Here is a 24,223-nt window from a genome sequence, read left to right as displayed (position 1 = left end):
GTGTGTGTGTGTGTGTGTGTGTGTGTGTGTGTGTGTGTGTGTGCACGCTCAAGGTGCCGCACTCATACTGCGCATGTAGAGTGACAAAATCTGTAATCTATACAATATAGTGTCCTAGATCCATGCCGTGTTGCAGTTGGCAGGAAAACACTGTTCATGGCTTTGTTCCCAGTGAACGCCACAGCTGGCTAGGAATAAAAATCCCATGAATTTCACCTCAATGGTCATTCCAGTAGGGAGTGTATTGTACTGCACCACATGAGGCAACTGAACACGTGGCGATGGTGATCTGGTTTCTTTTGTTTTTCTTTTTTTATCTTAGTGCCCATCCATCACAGTGCAAGGTTGAACAATCATGCGTGAAGCTATTACGCTAGCTGGCTGGGCCTGAGTGATTCATTCATTGGCTGATTATGAGCCGCTATAATCCTGCCAGTATGTGGCCACTGCAGGACAGCAGGTGGGAGATGATAATGATGATGATGATGAAAGAGTAAGATGTTGAGGAGGAGTAAGAGACCTTCATGTGTTAATCTCTGTTCTTCCAACCAACGGAACTTTCTCCTGTTTAAAATGTAGTTCTCCTCCTCACTAAATGGTTCTAGGCGACTTACAGACGCAGACACTGCATAAAGACGCCAATAAAATATTTTTATCAACACTTTGTATCTGTTTAGTTTGTATATCTGCTAGGTCAGGAAGTGAGCATTAAGGGTGTATTCAAACATCATACATCAACGACACCACTGGCAGAACAATACCCCTAGCAAAAGTGGCACCACTACTTTCCCACACTCCGTCCCACGCCAAACTGGCACGAATATGGGAGGAGAGGAAAAATGCATAAATGTCCAGATAGCATTCATAAAACTCTGTCATACTGCCAGTGGCCTAGTTGTGAAAGATTTATGCTTAGCTTTGCAGAGGCTCGTCCCTTTCCTGGTGTGTCAGGAAAAAAATGGACATTAATTTGGCAGGTTTTATGCCCAGCTCAGATGCAATTATTTGTTTCTTTCCATCATTTGAAATGTCTGTGTGAACAGTGATAAACTGCTGTTGGATAGTGTTCAACATAGCTGGGCACTGGTGACATGAGAAAGAGAAGGGGAAAAAAACTGGCAAGATTTTCATCTTTTTTTATATATATATATTACTGAGAATAAACCTGAGACACAGAGGATGAAACGTACTTTGTATTCAAGGCACTAACCTACATTTTTTTTCCCTCTCCTGCTCAGTTCGGTGGATCTATCTTTTCATTGATTAAAAATAGCCCATCCTGCAGCTCCCAGCATTCTCCCAGGGGTGCAAAATAACCAGCAAGAAGTTTGGAGGAATTAATAGGCCAATTTAATGACTTATTTTAACTCTTCATGCAGACATTAGTGTGAAAGCACAGCAAATTACACAAAGCAATCTATTTTAGACATACTGTATATTTTTCTAAACAGCTGCAGCTTATACAGCACAAAACCAGTTTTTACATGTATTTTATTTGTTGCTCAAAGATCCGGGCAATGACCATATATGATGTTTACTATGAGCAATCCTTACTAAGGAAGTGTTTAATAAGGTAACTTCTGTGTTTTCCACCCATGGATTTGCCATTCCATTTCACTTCATTCATTGTGTGACATGTTCATTTCAACCAATGCTTTATTGAGGGGGGGGTTTATTTTGTCCCAATCAAAAGTAAGTGATCTATACATCCCATTCCATCTCATTTAACAGAGTTAACAGAGATGTGGTAGAGGTTGCTAGAAACCGTTAATTTAATGTTTTTTAGGACAAGCTAAGAAACGATTGAGTTTCGGTGGTTATTCTGTAAGTCATCATCTTACAATAACTTGTGCAGCTGCGCCTATCTCATCGACACTTATAGGCATTTTTGTTGAATTTTTGTTTGATCTTTCATCAGTGTAGCTAGGCAGCTAGCTAGCTATGCAGGAGGATGACATCAACAGTTTTATTCCCATCTACAAAACTCTGATCGGTCAACTGTTTCTCCAACTGGCTGAAGTGGGCAGCAATGTAGAGGTCCTGACCAACAGTCCACAACCCAACAATATACAGTTTACTATCACAGAGGACTAAAGAAGCCAGAAAATATTAACATTTAAGAAGCAAGAGTATGAGACTTTTAGCATTTTTTCTTAACAGATGACTCAAAGCAATTAATCTGTTATGAAGATAGTTGCTGATTAATCAACTGATCGTTGCAGCTCTAACACAATTTAACATCCTATGTACATTGGGGAGGAGTGACACACAGACTTATTAATACAGAAATAAATTACTCTTTGGACAGTCCTACTAATGCTCCAAAAAGGCAAAGCTGCATATTTTAACTTGATGAAAGACTGAGGATTTGTAATCAAACATTGTTATGGTCTACTCACATCAATATTTGGCCTCAAACCAATAATAAGTATAAGTATTCATGAATTTAATTGCTGTACTTTAGTGAAATCCAGCTGTTTTAACTTCATCACCACGCAGGCCCAACAGTCAATTCATACCTGATTAAGATAAAGTCTCCTCTGCGTCCTCAGTCAGTCCAAGCAGCCAATCAGGAGAAACAGATTGCTTCCGGGGCCCTCAGCTTCAAAGAGGCTGAAACGGTCTCAGCTAAGCGTCAGGAAGTTGGCTCTCTTTCTTTTGTCAGGCCACAGACTTGCTTTCATGTTCCTTGTGAAGCTGGTTTCCTGATTAGCAGAACAGCTAACTCCAAATAGGCCAGGGTCGACTCATTGTACCTAACGTGGATGTGTGGTGTGTACTTAAACAGACCATGACTTTGACCATGACTTTAAATAAATGCTGACTGGGAAAAGAATGACATTTATGCCGGTTTTTATGTTCCCTGAGTCAACATAAAACATTGACCAACTAAGCCAACCTAAATCTTGCAAGTTGTGTTTCTAAAAAGCATCAACTCAAGCCAGTTGAGTTTGGCAGCTGGAAGCCTGACCAATCGGTGAATGGAGAGTGGTCTAAAATATATGAAGTACTGTATTTTGAATTTGTAATATTTTTGGACCCCCATTTCTGAACTTTCAAATATCATGACTGCTTCAATTAGATACTGTCTATCTAAAAATTTTGCACAATTCAACTTCTGTCGATACAAGTTGACAACATTACAAGAATTCCTGTTGCCAGAAAACCCAAATCTCAATATGCAAAACAACATTCATACACTTTGTTTTGTATGGATATATCAAGCACTTGAAGTAATAGTTTGACGTTTTAGGAAATATACTGATTTGCTTTTTTTGCCGACTAATACAACTCTCAGTTCTGTCCGTTAAACATGGAACTAGAGCCAGGAGGCAATTAGCTTAGCTTAGCTTAGCTTAAGACTGGAAGCAGGTTGCCTCTGTCCAAAGTTCACAAATATGCCTAACAACACCTCTAAAGCTCATTAATGAACACAGTTTATCTCATTAAATTAATCTGTATACAAACAGAAATGTAAAACTGACAAGTTGTGGTGCAGGGAATTAGCTTTTCACAATAGTTGCAGTTTTCCCTGCTACCAGTCTAATCTAACATACAGACATGAGAGTGGTATCAATCATCTCATCTAATTTTCAGCAAGAGAGTGAAAAAGCGCCTTTTCCCAAAATATCGAACTATTCCTTTAATGAGCCATATCAATATACACTACAGTTCTTGTGGTTAAAAAATTATGAACCCAGTCATACAGAGTGCGACTCCCTCAGCTATTTTTCAGCAGATTGATTGTCAAGTCTTTATCTCCATCTCAGTGATTGATTGATAACTTCCCATTAGCTGGTACCACAAAATAGAGGTGGTCTGACAAGAATGCCACCACTGCCACCTCAGCTAAAAAGGAGAGCGAGTCCACCACAGCGTTCTCTGACTGATGATGTCAATAAAAGGCTGTGATGAATCTTCTGCCTCACCAAGGGAAGGCTATGGGAAATCAATGGCTAATAAAACTAATGCTATACTCTTCCCTAGGGCATAAATCGAGCAGATGCAGTGAAGGAAAGGACTGGGTTAGGATTTAAGGGGGTAAAACTTCACACCTCAAAAAAGCTGTGATATTAATTGAGTTTTTATATGATGAACATGACAACTTTCAACACAACTGCAGACTCACAGTAAGTCTGTTTGTCCTTGGAGAACAGCAATTTGTCCAAGCAAGCTTGCAGGTAGACCTGCCACATAGCATATTTGTACTTTTAAAAAAAAGCAAAATGCATGAATGCAATCAAATTGAAAAACAAGTTGAGACCGAGGTTTGGGGGAGGGTAACAGTTAGGTTCAACAGCAAATTACAATTTCACACCTCCATGAACACCCCAAAGACCACCAGGAACTCCATGAAACTACTCCTATATGAAGAGGTTGTTTCATACAGTTTTGTTTCTCCCATATACATTGAGATAGGAGTCCTTAATGTAAAATTTATAGGTATCTAAGTATGTGTCACCCAATAAATCTGCCATATGCCTTCAGTATGGTCCTGTGCCCAACAGCATTCACAGTGAGAAACACATTTAAATGAGCCAATGTCCAGGAGCATTGGATGCTGAGAGTTTTATAGGGTTTTTAAAATCCTTGGCTTTCACACACATCCAGAGCTTATCAGTGAAACAGTGGCCAACTTTAACACCCGCCATCCATCCATTCCACCGGTGGGATCCAGCCAGAATACCACCTCCAGCGTGTTACAAGAAAACAAATGATCAGCCAATCAGTCTGTCCAAATTCTGCATCAGTATGGTCCCAGCAGTTAATTACAGCGTCTGACTATGGACGGGTAATTAGGGTGGTCTCCCCGCGTTGCCTGTATCCACGGTGATAAATGTGATGCTTGATTAAAAACGGACTGAGTGCTGTTCTCTGACTAAGCCAAACAATACATAAATCACGGCTGTGTACAGGCTGGGGATATGAATTAAAATACCAGACAGATGTTGCTGTATCTCAGCTCGCTACTGCAAATACAACATTGTTGCTTCTGCAGCAATTCAAGCAGCGCTCTGCTATTTTACAGGGATCTTAATTTGCTTCTCTCCAATTGTACCATGTACTTACAATATGCAAAAGACCTATCACTTTTGATTCAAAATTCCACCTACCACTTGGGGAAAAAATAAATATTCAGTTTGAAAGGGTGTTTTTGAATTAAACAGTGTATATCAGCCAAAAGGCTGTGGTTTGTAATCCAGCAAGGGACGTTCCTAAAGTGTTTGTTTGACCCTGTTGCCCTGTCGGTAAACTAGGCTAATGTTGTTTTCTTTGCTAATGCTAAATGAAGAAAAATAGAGTGCAGTGCTGAACATCAGATACCAAAGCATCTAAGAAGTAATGTGAGGAAGAATTTTGGATTCAACACCAAAAATGGAAAAACTGTGGATAAAGGTTTGTTGACTTTTGTAAAATATCACACTGCCACTGCCTTACAGTAACATTAGCTTCCACCACAAATGAAAACTTAATTCTGCGACATATTGTGTCAAAAATCATTCACTTATTCACTCTTCACCAATATAATGGACACTAGTTTACTCTATAGTGACAGTAAATTGAGTTTTGTGGAAGCAGTGTCAGCTCAGTGTGATTTTCACATCTATAAATGAGTTGTAGGATTGTTAGCGTAAAGTAACGTACATGCCAGAATTCTTGGAATTGAAATTTTTGAGGGAACTATAGTGTATATACATTTCACACTCTGTCAGACAGTCAAATAAAATGTTTGACAATAAATTATAGTGCACTATATGGTAAATAGGGTGTGATTTTGGACACAGCCATAGTATAAGATTAGGCTACATGGGTTGCATTAAAATGAATTCAAACTAACTCTGTGTTACCTCTCATTTGTTAACACTTGATTTCTGGAAAAAGGCCTAATGGGTGATCATTTTTCTGTCCAAATATTCTGCCAGGGTTACTCACCTGCACGTGATCATGTCTTTTTTTAGCACCAGGTGCAATCCCTTTTCCCGTACCTCTTTAATTCACTTTACCTTCTGCTTCCTACAATCAATTCCACTGGCCTACTTCCAAAGAGCTGCAGGTATTGGCACAGTGACCTATAAAAACGTGCACCTCCAGCCACCTAGACTCAACATTATGGAAGCCCCCCCGCCCCCGCGCACACTTGAATTAAAATGGGGGGCTTGAATACCGGGGACAAATCCAGCGCCTGGCATTGATTTTTTTCTCAATAGGGAATAGATGAGCGTTGATGGGTCGTTAAGAGTCGCGGCTTAGAAAGGACTGCCAATGTTCCCTGCTCACTTTTCACCTCAGTCCAGCTGTATAATTTGTATATACATATGCTTAAATTTACACACACACACTCTGCACTCCAGGTGGGGTCACAGTCAACTCACAAAAATACCTCTCAATACCCTCTAAACCCTCTGGTAGCGCAGGCCCACTATCATATATTCACAAGAATCAACAGCATGGCAGACCTTGGCAATGTCTACCTGGATCTACTCTCCGCTACCAAGATAAAAAGTTCCTTTTCTGTAGTCTGCACAGTTGGAATTTGAATTACTGAACTGTTGTACTCCCCTGAAACCTGCTCTGCTATAAAGTAGCGTCCAGGAATGAAGAGTATTTTCGCTGAAGGCTAATCAAATGCAGATATGACGAGTCCCTTTGGGGTACAGGTGTGTTCCATGGAGACAAAACTTCTGTTGAAACTTCAGTGTCCCTTTGAGAAACCAGATCACTTTTGATCTGTTGTGGAGATTATAATGAGGACAACTCTAATTGCTGATGACAAATCACGGAGCCAGTGGAGGATCTGAGCATTGCAGTTCTGCCAAGGGAGCAGCTGGAGGAACAAAGCAGCATTCTGTTTCTGCTCAAAAGCCTTCTGTCTCTGATGAGAAAAAAAAATCACTTTAATGCTCCACCAGAATTGGTTCGTAATCCCATCACAAATTAAAAAATGCAGCTATTTTGAGAATGTAGAGGATTTCTGCCTGTATATTGTATGTAAAGAATGGCTGGAAGTTGTACAGAAAACACAGCAGTGTCACATTCTGCAGGACTGAGGTTTTTTTTCTGCTTTGACAGCTTTCAGCAGTCAGATTCACATGCAGCATTTGTAATGTGCAAGTATGCCGCACTAACAGACCGTACAGCACTGTATCCAATCCGGAATAGGCCCTCCTTTCTTCTGCTGTGACCAGTTGTCACATTCCAGCATTAGCGGGAGAGAAACAGCAGCTATAGAGGGGTACCACAGGGGCCAACCCAAACCAAATCTGTCTTCTTTTCAAGGAACTGTGCTAATTATCTAAGATCTTTTCAAATTCTGATCTGTGATCTGTCGAACACGGCTGGTACAAGGAAGCCATTTGCCTGAACTCGACTTTCACATTGGAACCAATGAAGTCATCCCAAAAAGTACAAACCCCATCCATTTGACCCTTAACGTAGGACAAGGCAAAAGTTGGCTGAAGTGGTTCAAAGGTACTCAAACTTCGGCCACATTTTCATTCAGCTCAAATACACCTGAGCAATACTGTACAGATCCTATCAATGGGCCAAAGGCAAGCATGAATAATTATAGCCTATAAATTCTGAGAGCAACAGAATCCAAGGAAATAATAAAATATGTCAGATGCACTTCCCCTAGGAGGTTTAATATAATCCAAGTTTGTCAAACTATCAACAGGCTTCCATAATATATGGCCCTGTTTAAAATGCTGCAGGAAACTCCATTATGAAACCATAAAACGCATCGTATAACATCATAAAAGAACAATATTCCTTTCTGAGATGGACTGAAGGGGCAAGCAGACATGATGTCATACTACAACGTCATGACATTTGTATGTGATTGTAGCCAAGTTGTTCTTTTTGTTATTCAATATATATATATAAATCACAACTATAGAGAGCACTGATGGGACGAAACTGAACACTTCCCTCTCGTTTCCACATATATAAAGGACTGACACGATGTTTAGCTCCAGTTTTGCAGCTGCATAACAAAACAAAAAGATAAGCATGCATCTCTTTATCTGTGTGTGAGTGCATTTCACTTCTCGGAAAAAGCATCTTTCCAGCTTGCAACAGAGACATCACATGGTATGTTTCTTGTGCTGATAATGATATCAGTGCTGGTCATTGCGGGAAAATTACAGCAGTACCACTGAGTGAAGATTAAATTGTCATTGTCAGTCACCACGGTAATGGATTGACTGGATGTGGTATCACGGTAATGAGTGAACCTTAGGGGAAAATGTCTGTAGATTTTTTGATGAAATGCACACAGCGAGGTGGATGAGCTCGCACCGTCTCACTCTGTGGTGACCTCCAATCTGACTGTGTCTACAGAGCAAAGATACATATCTACGACCTGGCAGTGCCTTTGGAGGTTTCCTTAGCTCAAATTCACATGAAAAAGAATGATTGATCGCCTTGGATACTGAGTGTCTTTTAGGCAGGGGGCAACTAATCAAAGTATTGACATAGTGCTAGCACCCTGCTGCGCGTTTCTTGCCAAAATGAAAGTGAAAATGTACCACAGAGCTTATACAAACTGGCTGTGTTCTTATCAAAAGCAAAACATGCATAATTCAGTGACCTTCAGTACAGAGCACCAGATTAAAAGATGAAAATAATAAATTAAAGGGTAAACTGTGAAGGAGATAAAACTATGTGGTGTGGTAGATACTCCAAAAATACATCAAAAATAAATTACAATGTTGTCATATCTCATCATGAAAGCACCAAAAACACTGCATACAGCTTTTCCCCTTGCCATTGATCCATGAATATCAAAATGATGGTTTGAGACAAATTACATTCTGTAGAAAGATAAATATGGTGGCTGGTTTATCTCAGGCTGACTGAGGCGGGAAAACAGCCATTATCAAATGCAGATTTCTCCCATTTGTCAAGGTTGCTTTCCACTATGGGTTGCTCGCAGTCAGAACTGCCATGTTTACTTAAACAGTGATTCACCTTATCTCCAGCAGGCTCCGGGTACCTGTGAAACCAGCCACTGATCTCATCGTGAGACTAGCTGTGCAGAAATGAGCCAGCTCCCCTCCGTGAGACGGGTAAGCAGTCTATTGAACGATGCTGGAATGAGGAATGATGAGGAATCAAAATGGGAAAATTGGCTTAATTGTTTCCCAGCCCTGTCTAGATAATTACGGAGGATAGTTAGTTTGAAGGATGATGTGCTTTATGGTTCCAAACACAAAATAATGACCTTCCAGTGGAGCCAGACCTGAGTGAATCGGTTTTTCAATTGGGCAGGAAATTATGTACCACAAAACCCCAAACTATGGCTATATGGTGAAACAGGAAATTACAATCTGCATTCCAACTCAAAACAGCTGACAAAACCAGATCGCTCAGTTTTTAACAAAACAGCACTTTTTTCAACCACAATGGCAAATTCCTTCTATTTTGAACAATCTAGCTTAATCACTATCCGCTCCCTTCATAACACAACATGTGTCATCACCCTTACGAATATCCTTCCACAGTGCCACAATGAGACCTCAACACTTCCTCCGTCCATAATATCTAATGTGGTTCTTTCCTTTTTAGGCACTAAGGAGGAAACAGGAAAAGGAGAATGGCTATTTCCCTCCTCTGAGTAAATCATCAGAGTGGGAATGAAATACGCACGTCTTCTCAACAGTTATTAATCTAGTAAGTGTGAACAGAATTTGGACAGATGAACACAGATATCTGAAACTTTTTTTGAGACATACAAATAAAGTCATAAATTCAGAGATAAATGACTGCATATCAATCTTAAATCCCTCACTATACTTTCACAATGACCTCCTAAAGGTTCTCTTTCAGCATATTCCTTTAGAAAGTGTCTGATATCATGCTACAAAGGCATTGAAGGCAAACAAATACCAACTGTATCACACTTCACCGCAATCACATCACTCCTCCAACATCACAATACCAAACACTATAACTGCACCCTTGAGTAAAGGTAGTGGGGCCGTCATCTGATCTCCCTTGAACCTTAAATCCCTCAAGTCCTCCACACCAACTCTCTCAATCTACCCCTCAGGTTTTTATGAGGTGAGAAGCACAAACCGATTTCCCCCCCCACACACTGGGTACTCTACAGTTGGCCCTCTTCTGACCCACAAAGCCTTATGCATATTAGTATATTTTACAAGAGTTAGCTGGTGTAGCCATGCATGAAGATGGAAAGAGTGTGTGCAGTGCTCAGCTAGGGTTCAGTGCCAAGGTTGCCGAGCTAATGAATCTCTATTGGTTTTGTGAAGCGCCTGGCACTTAGAATTATAATTAAGGTGCAGCAGTCTCAGTATCCCATGCTGAGATGAATGGGAGTTTCATCACAGCTTGCATGGCACTATTTTTTTTTTTTTTCATATTTTAGGTATTTGTCAAACAAAAAAACACTTTTGCAGCACATAAACATTTATTTCTCGCTTCATCTTCAGGAGGAAAAGTTATTGCTTCAGGTGATGTAACAGCAGGCAGCTCAAAATGTTAGTAAAGCACATCTCTTAACAACTATTATGTGTTTACCAACTGAGTTCAACGACTCTGAAAGGCTCTAGCTTGGATTGGGGACCTCATTTGCAAATCTTTGAATATGGTAAGCATTAGCAAGGTTAAATGAAGTGTTCACCATTTCTCTTATTTGCTTTCTTACTGAAAGTTAGATGAGAAGATCAATATAACACTCATGTCTGTGCATAAACTATGGAGCTAGGGCTAGGAGTCAATTAGCTTAGCTTAGCATAAAGACTGGAAGCAGGGGGCAGCTATCCCGGCTCTGTCCAAAGTTAAAAAATACCAGCACCTCTGAAGCTCACTAATTAACAGGCTGTACCTTGCCTTTTTAATCTGTAAGCAAACAGGTTTACAGGGAGTTACAGCTGGAACTATTTCTTGGCAACCAGCGGTTAGGTTCAGTGACTTGCAGTTTTCGCTAGTTGCCAGCGAGAGTTTCTTCCTGCTTCCAGTCTTTAGGCTGAGGTAAGATAATTGTGTCCAGGCTCTAGTTCTGTTGTTAGCACAACAAATGACAGTGGTATAAATTTTATCATCTAAGTTTAGGCAAAAAAGCAAATAAACATATTTTTGTCAAACTATTACTTTATGTTCAGCCTAAGCAAACACAACAGCGTCACAAATCTGTTGAGGCACCAGTTTGATCTTAAAGTTGAATGATTTGCGGAGATTCCTTCCCTTGTCAGACATGTCAGACGTTGCCTTTAATACCGTCAAGCCTTCTCAGCTACCACCTACTGCAGCACAGCCTTCCACCAACTCAAAAAAACCAAAAAAAAACATGCATGCACAGCTCACAGATCATATCAACCAAAGGCATGAGTGCCAAGCCCGCTCCATCAACCAGATCATTTACACCATTAACTACTGACAGCTTCACCATCACCCAGGAAGGGCTGTCAGTGCATATGAAAAACATGCACACCTCCACAAGCAGACCCCTTCATATTCTGAGGAGCTGGATGATGAAAGTCAGAACTCACTTTAGAGTGCTATTCACAGTCAGAGCTGATGCAGACCGTAGTGAAATATGAGCGCTTTGTCAAGTGTAGCAAAAAAACACGTTTGATTTTCTGTTCTGACAGCTGTTCTGGGCTACAAAACTCCACAGTCGCTGAAAGTTGAGACTCAATGGCTATTGATTACAAAAGGTAGACAGGGTAACTGCTTGGGACTCGTGTGATCCCCAGATTGGGTTTGGTTTTGTATTACGTCCCAACTGCTGTAACTTGTTTTAGAAGTCCACCTTGTAGTTTAAAGAGGGAAAGTGGATGCCAGCTTCTAAGTGTAATCTCATGCCACAAAAAGGTGCTTTGCTTACAAAGATAGTTTAGTGCACTGTGGTAGAAATTCAACCCCATGCTGCTGAGCATAGTTATGAAGGATCTCAGTTAGTGAAGAGCTTTATGAACATGCATGCAGTTGGCCAGATAACTTTATCTGCAGTTCTGAGGATTTCATCCTCCCAAATCTAGCATGGGTGTTATATGACAAATGTACAGCTTTGGCATGAGACTCTTAAAGGGCACTGGCAAATTTGTAAGCCTGGTTTTCCGTGGATACCAGTGTTTTGGGATCCACATATAGTGTGTACAGGGAGGGTCGTGGGACTGAGGTTTGGCGGTCATGTCTTGGCAGACGGGCGGGTCGGCTGCAGCCTTCGAAGCAAAAGGGCCAGCCAAAGGTTAGCAGCAGCCTAAACCAGCCTCATGCATGGCTTGAACTCAATGGGACAAGGAGGGACAACCTAAAAATAAACAAGCCCATCTCTTCTCCATGTATGTGTAGTGGGTCCAGAGGCAAGGGTAGTATGAAATAGTACAATTAATAAAAATCATCTTAAAGCAGGTATAAATTAACATTATGCTGCTTTCTGGACATATTTATTGCCCGTACCTAGAAGACTTTAGCTTTACTAAAACAAGGTTTACATCTTTGGATGACTGGCACACAATGTTACAGCCAGAGTTAATCATATGTAACTAGACAAACAAATGAAACTAATCTTAAAAGCAATGAAAAAACACACAAAATCAAGGGGTTATATTTGCTTTTTGTGTGAAGTAACCTTGGACAGCAACTCCTCTCAACTCTCACCATTTGGCTGGTATGTTTTCGGATAATCTGACAATTTGAAATGAACAAATGATCAGTGTTATGAAAGAAGATGTCTCAAATCAAATTATGGCTCCCCACTCCACCCTCTGCATCACTGAAGATGACAAGCAGCAGGGACGCTGACTGAGAGGAAAACTAAAGTCTTTAGCGAGTTCACGAAGATTCAGAAGTTCAAGTTGGCAGACCTTTAGAACTGTGCAGAACGAGAACTTTCATAAACTGTTGCTGATAAAACAAAGCCTGCCTTGTGTATGCCTCACTACACTTTCATTATGAAGAACAAGCCATTTTTTGCGGTTCTGTTTGCCAGAAGACTGTTTTTCCTGCCCCTTTAAGGATTCTAAAAGCTGGAGCACATCCCAGAACAAGAAGATGGGCTTTAACATTTCATCATCTGTCTTCAGCACAACTAATGCCATTTCATTCCTTGAACATTGAATCGGACATCATTATAAACCCAAAGAGAAAATCTAATTCACCCCATTCAACATACAGTGCTGGATTCCTCAAGCCCTCATTTGTGGCTTTAAAGCATTTTCAAAGCCACAATATCTGCAGTTGACCACAAGCTTACGTGAATTAAATCTGCTAGTAATCAAGATGAGACTCTTTGCCCCTCCTATTGTTTGACTGATAGTCCAACCCCTCCACCCCCAAATCTGAAGAGGTTATGGATTGCAAAAACAAGACATCAATAGCAAAAACCATTTTATGGACAATGAATAAAAACATATGTTAATGCTTAAATATACTGGGATACTGCATAAGATGGCGACACATCACCAAACCACACTTTTCATGAGATTTGCCTGTTTCTCCTAGAAAACACATAATCCTTTATGTACGCAAATCTAGTTAAAAGCCTCCCACCTCAAAACCATCTCAAATTACTATTCATAAACACTTTTTCATTAGTTATCCTCACCACATGGTTCACTTTAATTCTCTACTTGTCTTTAGGCAGTGTTACTCATTTCTGAAACACTTACAGTGAAAATTCCTCCTGACAGACACAAGCTTTTTCACCTCAGACATATTACTTACTGCACACACAACTCAGTCAAAGACATTTTGCTCACTCATTTCATTAGCCTACATCTTCCCTCAATATTTATCTGCTCCAAGCACACACTGTAACTTAAACAGCCTCAACACAACTAGGGCACATGTTTTAGATAATTATTCCACTAGAGGCACAAGGATTCTTGGCAACATTTACAGTGGGCCTTGAGAGTGCCAACCCATAAGAGATAACAATTATGAGCAGTTATCAAAAACAGAGATGATTCAAAGATGGTTTGGGTTATTTTGTTAGAACACAATCAAATGCACGCATCAAATGTACTACTTGAACATTAAGCTGAAAAAAGTAATATTACAACCTTTTTGTAGTCATTCTGTCAGGTAATGGTACCGTAATAGGGGAAAATGAAAGTGTATCTCATGTTGCAGCAATCTGATTAGCCTATTTTTATCAGTAACATGTAGTTTGAGGGATATTCAGTAATTACATTACAGTTACTAATCGCTGTACCACTCTGTTTATTACATTTTGGGGTTGTTGACTTGTTTCTTGTCTTACCAGGAGTTGGATAGAGGCTTGATATCAGTTTGGTCTCTGAGTGTTCATTGACTGATCTGGGACATGTTAGCTTGGCACTGCAGCTAGAGATGGGTAAAGGAGGCTAGCCTCTGCCAAAAGATAAAAAATACGCTTTCTGGTAACTCCAAAATAGTCTTTGGAGGCTAGATTCTTTTTTGTCTACTTAGTCTTCTAAGCAGGCTAGATAACTGGTAAACTAGCTTACTGTTTGGAATTGGAAGGTGTGTTCACCCTGCAGCTTCATCGTGAGGACACATGTAACAGTAACATTTCTGAACTTCTCTAACTCGCCCAACATTCGTCATGATACAAGTATAGCCTGTAGCAAAGTAGTGTTGCATGATATACCGATACTAGGAAAGTATTGCAATACCGTGCCGTTAAAAACGGTACTATATCCCATTTTATTAGTACCAATACTTTAAGAATGACAGTGTTTTAATAAGAGCCGGTGCAACAGCGGGGCAGTGAGTAAGTGTGCAGCGCTCTGCTGCTTCACTCCCTGCAGGCATAGTGGCCACGCCAATTGTTTTTTTTTTTCACTCACGCTGCAGCTTTCATGGTGACAGAGCAAGAAACATGGCTGCAAGCACAAGTGCTCTTACCGACCATCCACGGCTTGTCGATAAAGTAGTCACGCAGAGCGAAATATGGCGTTATTTTGCTTACATAGCCGACAGTCAGGACAAGCGCACGGACACCACAAGGCCTGTCTGTAAAAGATGTTTTAAACCTACACAGACCAAGAGAGCCAACACATCCAACTTGGCAAAGCATCTCACTAACAGACATGCTGACCTGTTCAAGGAATTCAAAGACCAACAGGTTAGCGAATGTGATAGATAACATAATCACATGCTCTCAAATATAAGTGAAATGAGTGTGATTTATTTTGTGACATGATATATATGCAAACGCAGCGTTCACACTGGTAACGTTAACTTTACCATAACTTGCAAGCTGCTAAAAATCAGGCGTTCACAAGTATGCAGATCAACAATACCAGTTATAAATGATCAATTTATACTCAGTCAATACTGGTAATAGTAATCATGGAATGTATATTTCTGTCAATAATTATTTCTATTACTAGATGTGCTCAGTAGAGCACAGACCTCTGCCAAGGCGGTGTACTGAGTCATGACACTGTTTAATAAGTGACATCTGGATGCAAATATAAAGTTACCATCAAAGAAATCATCAATATAGGGAATATCAGATTACTGCTTACCAAGTAAAGGCTTTAATAATACTATGACCATGATCTAATTATTCATAATAATCCAATTATTAATGTTGTAAATGTACTCACTGTCAAAAACATACCTGCATGTATAAAAAAACAAACAAACAAGAAAACACTTAACAGCACATAAACTGTAATTTTATTAAGCATGAAAATAATAAACATTGACATTAACTGTAAGTCTGGCACTTCATGGTGATGAAGCTCAAACCCAGCATTATTAGCCTGCACACTACAGTAGTGCACTAAAGTAGACCAAACACTAATAACTCAATACACCTTGGGGGAGGTCTGAGCTCTATTGAACGCATTGTCTACTTTTCTGTTTAGTCAAATTAGATTTAAATATGACAATTAATGAGAACAGGCTCTCTCAAAAGTAGTTTACAATCTACATAGGCTATCAAATTGAACTAATAAGGTATTGAAACATTTGTATAATGTTTCAGACAGAAACAGATGCCAGAAGAATCGGCAACCACCCAGTTGAGGCAGCCTTTCCTTCCAGCTATGTTTGAAAACCACAGAAAGTATGATAAAGATTCAAAAGATGCAACAAGATTGAACAAAACAGTAGCTGAGTTTATCTGTCGTAGCTTGCATTTAAACTGTCAAAATATATATATTTTTTAAATAATGCAAAAAAACAAAGAATTTTAAGTCCCATGTTGTGTCATCTATTATTGCATTACTTTTCCTGATGTTTCATGATGTTTATTGAGATATTTAGACAGGTATTGTTACCAAAGTCATAATTTTAGTATTGTGACAACACTATAGCAAAGAAACAACCAGAAACACTGTACTTGAAATTGATCTCCTCCAGTAAACTGATTGAATTGAATGCTTCTCTTATCTTGGTGTCTGTTGATAGAAGCACATGGACATTCCTGAAACAGTAATTATCAGTCCTTATTTTAACTGAGCATACTTCCACATACTTGCTACATACAGTTTAGATTCATATGTGTGGAAAATTGTTGGTTGACATACATGGCAATAAGACAGAAGCAAGAAAAGCAGGTTTTTCTTACACTTCTTTTCATTTCATATTGTTTGTTTTATGTTCTCTATATTTCTTAAGAGATATTTTCTTATTTATAGGTGTTCCATGGGTTAAACAATCTGTGGACCATTACCATACATAAAGCCAATTCATTAGCACTTCAAGTCAAAGCACTATGGTTTGAACTGTGATCAAAGGGCACCTCCTTAAAGACAATCCCATATTGATGCATTTATCGGTCAACCTCAGAAACCGAGCTAGAGAAGTAACAGATGTTGCAACCGACAGACTGTAATTTTCTGTCTTCATTGCGGCGCTTCCCTTGAGTCACTACTCTGTGTCACCTCTGTGTTATTTGGCATTTTATTTGTGCGTTGGGACAAACATTTTCAGCTTTTAACAGTAAGGATATTCAAGATAGAGAGTGAAACAGAATTTCAGCGCTTATACTATAGAGAGAATGTGCCAGTCAGTGAAATCCAAACCAACCAACCCCTCCAAACCCCTTCACCAAGAGATGAAATTGTTTTGCTCTCCTCAAACAAGGAGGGAAGATGTTTTTACTGCAATTCCCCGAGGGACCATAATGCATTTCTGAGTTGCGCACAGGGACTGTGACGCCATTGGGGTCACAGATGTTTCAGGATACACAACTCTGAATGCTGAAAGCCACTAAGGATGCATTCCGTTTCACATTGCCACCATCTTTACCTCTTGTCCTTGCTTTTGGTTTCTACTCAATAATGTCCTAGTCTTCCTAGTAAAGACATCTATCACTTGGTCCATTTGTCAAAAGTGTTATCATTGAAATGTCGGCATCATGCAGAGCCTCATTTGTTAACCTGTCAAGAGCCTTGATGATGAGTATTCAAAGGAGGGTTCAGAGGTTATGATAAACATATTTTCCAATCTATTACTACAGCTCTCAAGCAATCAATCTAAAAGCCGGTCCAAACATGAACATATCAGCACTGTGAATAGCTTGTTTAAAATACGATAAAAGGTCTCCGATCACAGTTGCCTTTAGACTTGGCTAAACCCAAGAAAAGCAGTACTGTAAACCAGCAAGATCACGTCTTGATATTTTTCCCCAAATGAAAAATGGTCTGGCTCAAGTCCTCTCCCAGCTCCCGTAAAACTTACTCATTTCACACGCAGAGGCTTTTCATTGGGATTAGCATTGGCCAAGAGAGTGCTTGGCCAGGCCCTGAGCAGTGCCCAGGAAAAACACTTGACATGATTGAAAAAGCAGAGACCGGCCAGAACATCCCCACAAGTTGGATTGCCTGGACACAGAAGAATTATCTGCTTCGCCATCTCGTCTAGGATATTAAGAACTGCATGTGACAAGCAACAAGAATTCGATTACGGAGGGGAAAAGTCAGATAAGATCGTCTAAGCTCAAAAGAAAGCAGCCGAGAAAAGCAAATTAGGATGAAGTAGAAGAAAAACAAATTTGTTGACAACCACAACAGTCTTTTTGGACAACACCAAGCCAGAATGATTAGTCCGACTCTCCTCCACTTCGGTCTTCCTCTTGCCTTAACCTTCTGCTCATAACTCTCCTCTAATCCACAAGGGAGGAGACAGGGAGCACACGACTCTTGACCCCGAGAGAGGACGCTGTTTGATGAACGACCAGGGGAACATCAGACATCTGATTGGTATTCAGCCTCCTCCATCTGAGAGCGCTGAACCAAAACACCAGTGTCTGTTCCCCAGAGTGTAAGTTACCATCGTGACTTTGATAGATACACAGCGTCGGTGGATACTGAACTTTCACTGAGGGGATGGAGTGCGGGCGTACGCAGGAGCCGGCGGGGCAGCACTACAGGTAATCTGTCACCGGAGGGCTTTTTGACAACCTCGCGGTGTCACGGTCACATGTACAGACGAGGCTGATGGATGACCAACCGCCGGGCGCTTTACTGGAATACTTGGCAAGGTGTGATGTAACTGGAGACGGCATACGGAGCTCATTTCTACGGAGCTGTTTCTCCGCTATGGCTCCTCCTTATTCATCTCCACACAATTTGTCTTGCTCACACACACATAACACACAGGGGTCACTGATGGTGCTGAAAAGTAAAGTGGGGGGATCTTTGACCTTTAAGGGGTGTCTGGAGATGCTCGCCAGACAGCAACCACTGACTGAGCATACTGGACGAAAGGGAGGCAACCTGTTCACTGTCTGCTCATTCTTTTAATCCACAGAGAAATCCACCACATACCTTGCATATCACCTAGTGATTTAATACTTGATAATGGAAGTCTAATTAATATCAGTTTCGACAGGACTGTTGCAGGAGCCAAAGCCCCCTTATGCCTACATGCAGTATTTCAGAAACAATGAAGAACTACCTGTCTAGTTCTTGTTTTAAAAGGAGCCCAGCTGTGGTGCAACCAGCTACTGAGCATTTACATGAAGGGAAATTATTCTCATGAGCACAGATGTATGACAGACACACTCACCTGAAAAACTGTATATGAAACAGAGCAGGCTTGTAACACAATTTCAGTAGAATCAGACGATAAATCATCTAATCTTATCTTATTCATGTGTTGAATGTTTTTTTCCCCATAATTAACAGATTCAAACACAGTGATTCCAACCTTTTTGGCTTGTGACACCCTAAGATGAAAAATTGTCTACATGTGACCCTTCAACACAGGGGTTATATGGTCTGAGTCTGAACATAATCTGCAGGCAGTTCAACAAAACAATGATTTTAGCTTTTTAGATTCTTTCATTTTAAGGATGTTCACAGGCCAAGAGAGATGAAAGTGTGGATCATTTTATCAGAAAAATGCAAACATTTGAAAGAAAAAAAGAATAAATAAACTTTTGTGTAAGAGAAATATGTTTTAAGACTGAAACAGAAACAGAAACAGAAAAATAATTGGCAACTATTGTGATAGCTGATGCCAAATATTCCCTAATTGGAGTCTCTCCAATATGAGGATTTGCTGCTTTACACTGTTTTATATCATTTCAAACTAAATATCTTTGGGTTTTAGATTGGTGGTTAAACTCAGGACACTGTTTTCTAACATTTTATAGACTAAACATTAATCAATTAAAGGAGAAAATAAACAACACATATAAGGACCATGAATTTAATTGTTAGTTGCAGCTAAAAGTGTATTTTTTAAAGGACAAATTGATTTTTGTTAGTAAAACTGTTTTGTTTTTTTCTCCTCATGACGATCATCATACTTCAACTCATGTTTTGTCCACCTCCTCCTACCTCCACCCATCAGGGCAGGAAAGGTTTTCTCTGAAAACCCCTGAACAGCATGATGGTGTTGACATGTTTATTCAGCTGTTTGCAAAATTAAACTCTCCGCTTTAAATGAGCTTTATTCCCCCGGGGTGCAGGGCATTGTTATAACAGGCATGAGTGCTTCATCAACACAAAGAGCATCTGAGCCACTTCATGTGCGCAGCACGGGATTGGACCAAAACTGCTCACACAACATGTTGAACTCCTCTAACTGTTACTTACTGTGGAGATCAACCATGTGGCTGTGTGGACTTTTTTTTATCCATGTCAATCATCATTTTAAAAATAACGTTTCTTTGTAATCTGAACACAGTGTTGATCCTTGGAGGCATATGGTTATATGCACAATATCAGGGGCAAGCCATGAAATCAAGTGAAATAAATCAATAAATTCAATTAGCAGCAAAGCATAGTGCAAGTTACAGAAATACACCATATGTTGGTAATATTTCTACAATTTTAGCGTTTAGGTTTAAGTACTTTCCTATTTCCGATCCCTATCTTTATGCCTTTCACTACAGCCTGCAAATGAGCAGTGATTTATTACAGGCTACGGACAATAGCACATGCATGCAAACAAACAGGCGGGCAGGCGCAACGACCCGTCCCCCCTCCGCTTCCGTGCGGAGGTAACAAGAGGAGATGACAAGTGTTGGAGCGGCGGGAGGGGGGGGGTTGATGTTGGCAGCAGCGCTACTGCGCTCTGTGGGCGAAACCTACCTGTCATCGTAGCAGAAATCTGCGTCCAGCGTGTTCAGATAGAGACCCACAGCCACGGCGGTGCACACCAGCTCCGTGATCATCTCTCAAAAGCCCAAGTGGGAGAAGGAACTGGGATAGAAATGACTGAAATCGGGTCCCGCTTTCTCTCAAGTCTGTGTGTTATTGTGCTCGTAATTCAGCCGCTCGGCAGCACAGCTCTCCAGACGACGCAGGGCATTTCCCATGACATGCAAAGTGTGTCAAAGTTTGTCATATTCCCTCTAACCCATTGTGTTGAGAGACGGGTCAGGGGTGCCGGGAGGTGAAGCTATCGCCGGGTCCGGCTCGGAGCAGTGCGCATTTCTGTGCTGCGGTGTCCTCAGTGTGCGCATCTCTCTGCCTTGGCACCGGAGAGAGCAGAGCTGGGAGACGCATGTGGTTTTCAGGGAGGCCGAGCATGCGCACTTGGCTCAGCACTGGAGGAAAAAAAGGTTGGGAATAAGTAACACTGTTTTTATGTGTTACTGATGATAAGAAGCATGTAAAACAAGTCAGGCATGAAAATGTATATCAAAGTCCAACGTTTATATGCTAACATTTCATTTTTATTTAATTGCAACAGAACTGAGTCATCCTTGCAAAAGTCATTTAAAAGCCCAATTAACGTTTAATGACCTTTATGGTGTCCTATTTTTTATGGTGGGCCATATAATGCAGAGACATAAATGTACATTAAACAATTGTGACTTTTGAGTTTTATTTACTTGCACAAGTTATCATCAAACAAATATCAAGTTTAGGAGGAGGTACAAAGCCCCCAAAAACTGATTTATTACCTAATAAATAAAATATATGCATTTATTATGACATTGAAAATATATCTAAAGAAGAGAGTTTAAGGTCTATTTTCTGTCCTGTTCTGCAGGACTTTAAGGAGGATGTCATCTTGAATTAGAAAACAGAAGTTAGGACCTCTACCTTATAGAAAATTGTACATGAATATTGTATGGATTATATTGATTGAATGATTAACAGTTCATCTGTGAATTAAGACATCATCAGGAAGATTTCGTAAATGTATGTTGTATATAAAGGTACCTATTTAGAAAAAGAAGCCAACTGTAACAAAATATGAACCTTATCATACTTTATGGATGTGCCAGGCTTCACATGATATCTGTAGTATTACAGTTATTCCTATTATATACCAACAGAGTAGTTGGCTGTAGTAATAATAATAATATTCATAACTTTCCAGAACTTTTCTTTATATTTATACAGCATCCTCCTGCAGATAGAGGGACATTGCAGACAATCACTTTAAGTTATACATCAGCTGAGCTATAAAGCATACCTTGATGTTAGATTTTGAATTATCGCCCTTACAAATCCACAACTTACTCAAATATTAGCCAACATAACATGAGAAAGGCAGACAACTGGTGAATGCATTAAGCACTTTTATATGCTAAAGTGCTGCTGTAGGTATCACATTATCCCCTTCTAACCCCAGATTTCAAATATTTCTTCATTTTCTATACACCAACCCCCCCTTCCCCCTCCATCTCAAGGAGAGCGAGAGCTGGTGAGGTAGGTGTGATTGATGAACTTCTTTACCTCACCCTATGGCGAGGACGCACATGGACGTCAGTTTTGAAACGTGCAGCCTGGTCCCGCTGACTACCAGCTGGACCGAAGCCTGTCCCCACAGTTGGGGCTCCATGAGGATAAATCCAGCGTAGAGCAGTGGAGAAAGAAAAAACAGATGGTTGGAGAGGGACGTATAGAGCGTAAGGGCACGGACTGACAACGGGTGAGACAGTGACGGAGCGTCGCAGGCCGAGGTTAGAGAGCCGTTTGTAACGCTGGCATGCAGTGGCCCTGATTCTGAACAAGACTTGACCTTGACCTCATGGAACCTGTTGGACCATTTAGGAAGGCTTTGTTTTTATGTTGAGGTACTTCCTCTTCTGTATCATCCATCAGTGTCAAAAGGTAACAAATGGGAGTCTGTGTTTTGGTCATAGGAATAAAGCAGTCCCTTTGACAACTCATCTGCATATCAACCAAAAAATATGGCCCTCGTGTAAGTTAGATTATGACATTTATACACCAAAATAGCTGCAACATACATTCATAAACAAAAAAAACCCCATACTTGCATGCATTTGCATGTACAGCACACACACAAATCCTACAAGCTGAGCATTGCGCCCTCGTGCTGCCCCATGGGGACAAGGGGTGCTCTGTCTTGCACCCGGCACAAGTGATTAAGGGATTAGGAAAAGACGGAAAAAATATCCCTGTGGAGAGTATAAACAGGCCCAGGGCAAAACAAACACATTACAGGAGAAGAAGTGTTTACTCCTTCTGACTGATTACTTGCTGCGTCCTCACCGTCAAGGAGTGTAATAAATATATTGCTTGCTCTTTAGGTGTAAACAGGCAGCAGTCCTAAATTAAAACATCCTTTTCTGGTTTCAGACGCAAGCGTACAGGGGCAGTTGAGGGCTCTGTTAATGCGTGCACATTTAAAATTAAAATCTAAATATTTGTCATATTTGATACATTTTTCACCTTTCATTTGCTATTTGGTTTCCTCTGTTTTAGATTGTGACCATTATTTAGAGCTTTTAAACACATGTGTTTTCTCATTTAAAACACATTTTGTTTTGCTCATCGACGAGGCAAATGCTTGCATATTTCATTGGAGTTTTGTCCTTGACCAAACTCATCTTAGTTGAGGCCTACAGCATTGGTCAATGTAACTGCAATTGCTCATGTAAGTTCACACATACGACAAAGGGTAAAACTGACCACCAGGGTAAACTTTTACACTATTTCCATTGTTATCAAGAGATTTCCTCTCCCCTCTAAGCCATATAAAGTGAGTCATTTCCCAATGCTATTTACTCCGGAACCACTGCGTCTTCACCCCTGCAGATAAAAATCGCACAGGAAACAGATAATCACAGCTGGAATGACCGAGCCCCGGCCCTGCCTTCACAGAAATAGCACATTCGTGGTATTAATATCAACATCGAAGTTCAACAAGCTAAAATCAGGATCCAAATCAAATCCACCCTGGTTTGTGGAACATCCGTGAGGGTGTCACCACCTCATGCTGTTCAGAAAGATCAGAAATATATAACTTTGTGTGGAAAAAGAGGGGCTTGATGACCGTTTGGGTTTGGCGCTGAATTAAAGTGGATAATGAGTGTTTGTTATTATACGTTTACTGTTAAACCACACTAATGATGTCATGTAAAATTGCTTGTATAGTGGATGAAAAGGTCAAGGTACTGATTCAGAAAATAAATATAAGAAACCACTGCTTGTGGAAATGTAATAAAATGAAAGAGCAAATCAGATCCAAATTAAAATGCTTGGATGCTTTGACCATAAAAAGCAGCCACTGATGATACTCAACACTGTTATCATTACTGTGTATAATAAATTTGATGTCTCTTTTAGTTTAACTATAGAGGGGAAATAAATGGAGAGAGAGAGATGCTAAGCCCGACTGGTTAAATTACTTTTCTGCAGACAATATGTGCTTCCTTAGTTAGAACCAACAACACTACTGTAAAATAAATCCAATTTATAAAACTCATATTCTTACCTCAGGAAAGCCTTGACAGTAAATGACAAATACTGAGTGGATTACCCTGCAAAACAGAACAAACGTATATAAATTCTTAATGTGAGTGGCGTTCCACTTCACTTTCCTTCATCAA

The 24,223-nt window shown here is 40.2% G+C and overlaps 1 protein-coding gene across 1 annotated transcript in view; it reads right to left on the bottom strand.

Annotated features, from left to right (window-relative positions):
• The window catches only part of tmtc2a (transmembrane O-mannosyltransferase targeting cadherins 2a), a 60,835-nt gene extending 39,897 nt beyond the window's left edge, over positions 1 to 20,938 (bottom strand). The window contains exon 1 of the mRNA XM_044343439.1: positions 20,505 to 20,938. Coding sequence (XP_044199374.1) covers positions 20,505 to 20,587 — 83 coding nt within the window. The 5' untranslated portion in view covers positions 20,588 to 20,938. The remainder of the gene's footprint in view (positions 1 to 20,504) is intronic.
• Positions 20,939 to 24,223: the final 3,285 nt, after the last annotated feature.

Source organism: Thunnus albacares, chromosome 23 (assembly GCF_914725855.1).
Source record: "Thunnus albacares chromosome 23, fThuAlb1.1, whole genome shotgun sequence".
NCBI classification, from domain to species: domain Eukaryota; kingdom Metazoa; phylum Chordata; class Actinopteri; order Scombriformes; family Scombridae; genus Thunnus; species Thunnus albacares.
Note: the sequence above shows the minus strand (reverse complement) of the source record. Positions and strands in the feature narration are given on the sequence as shown.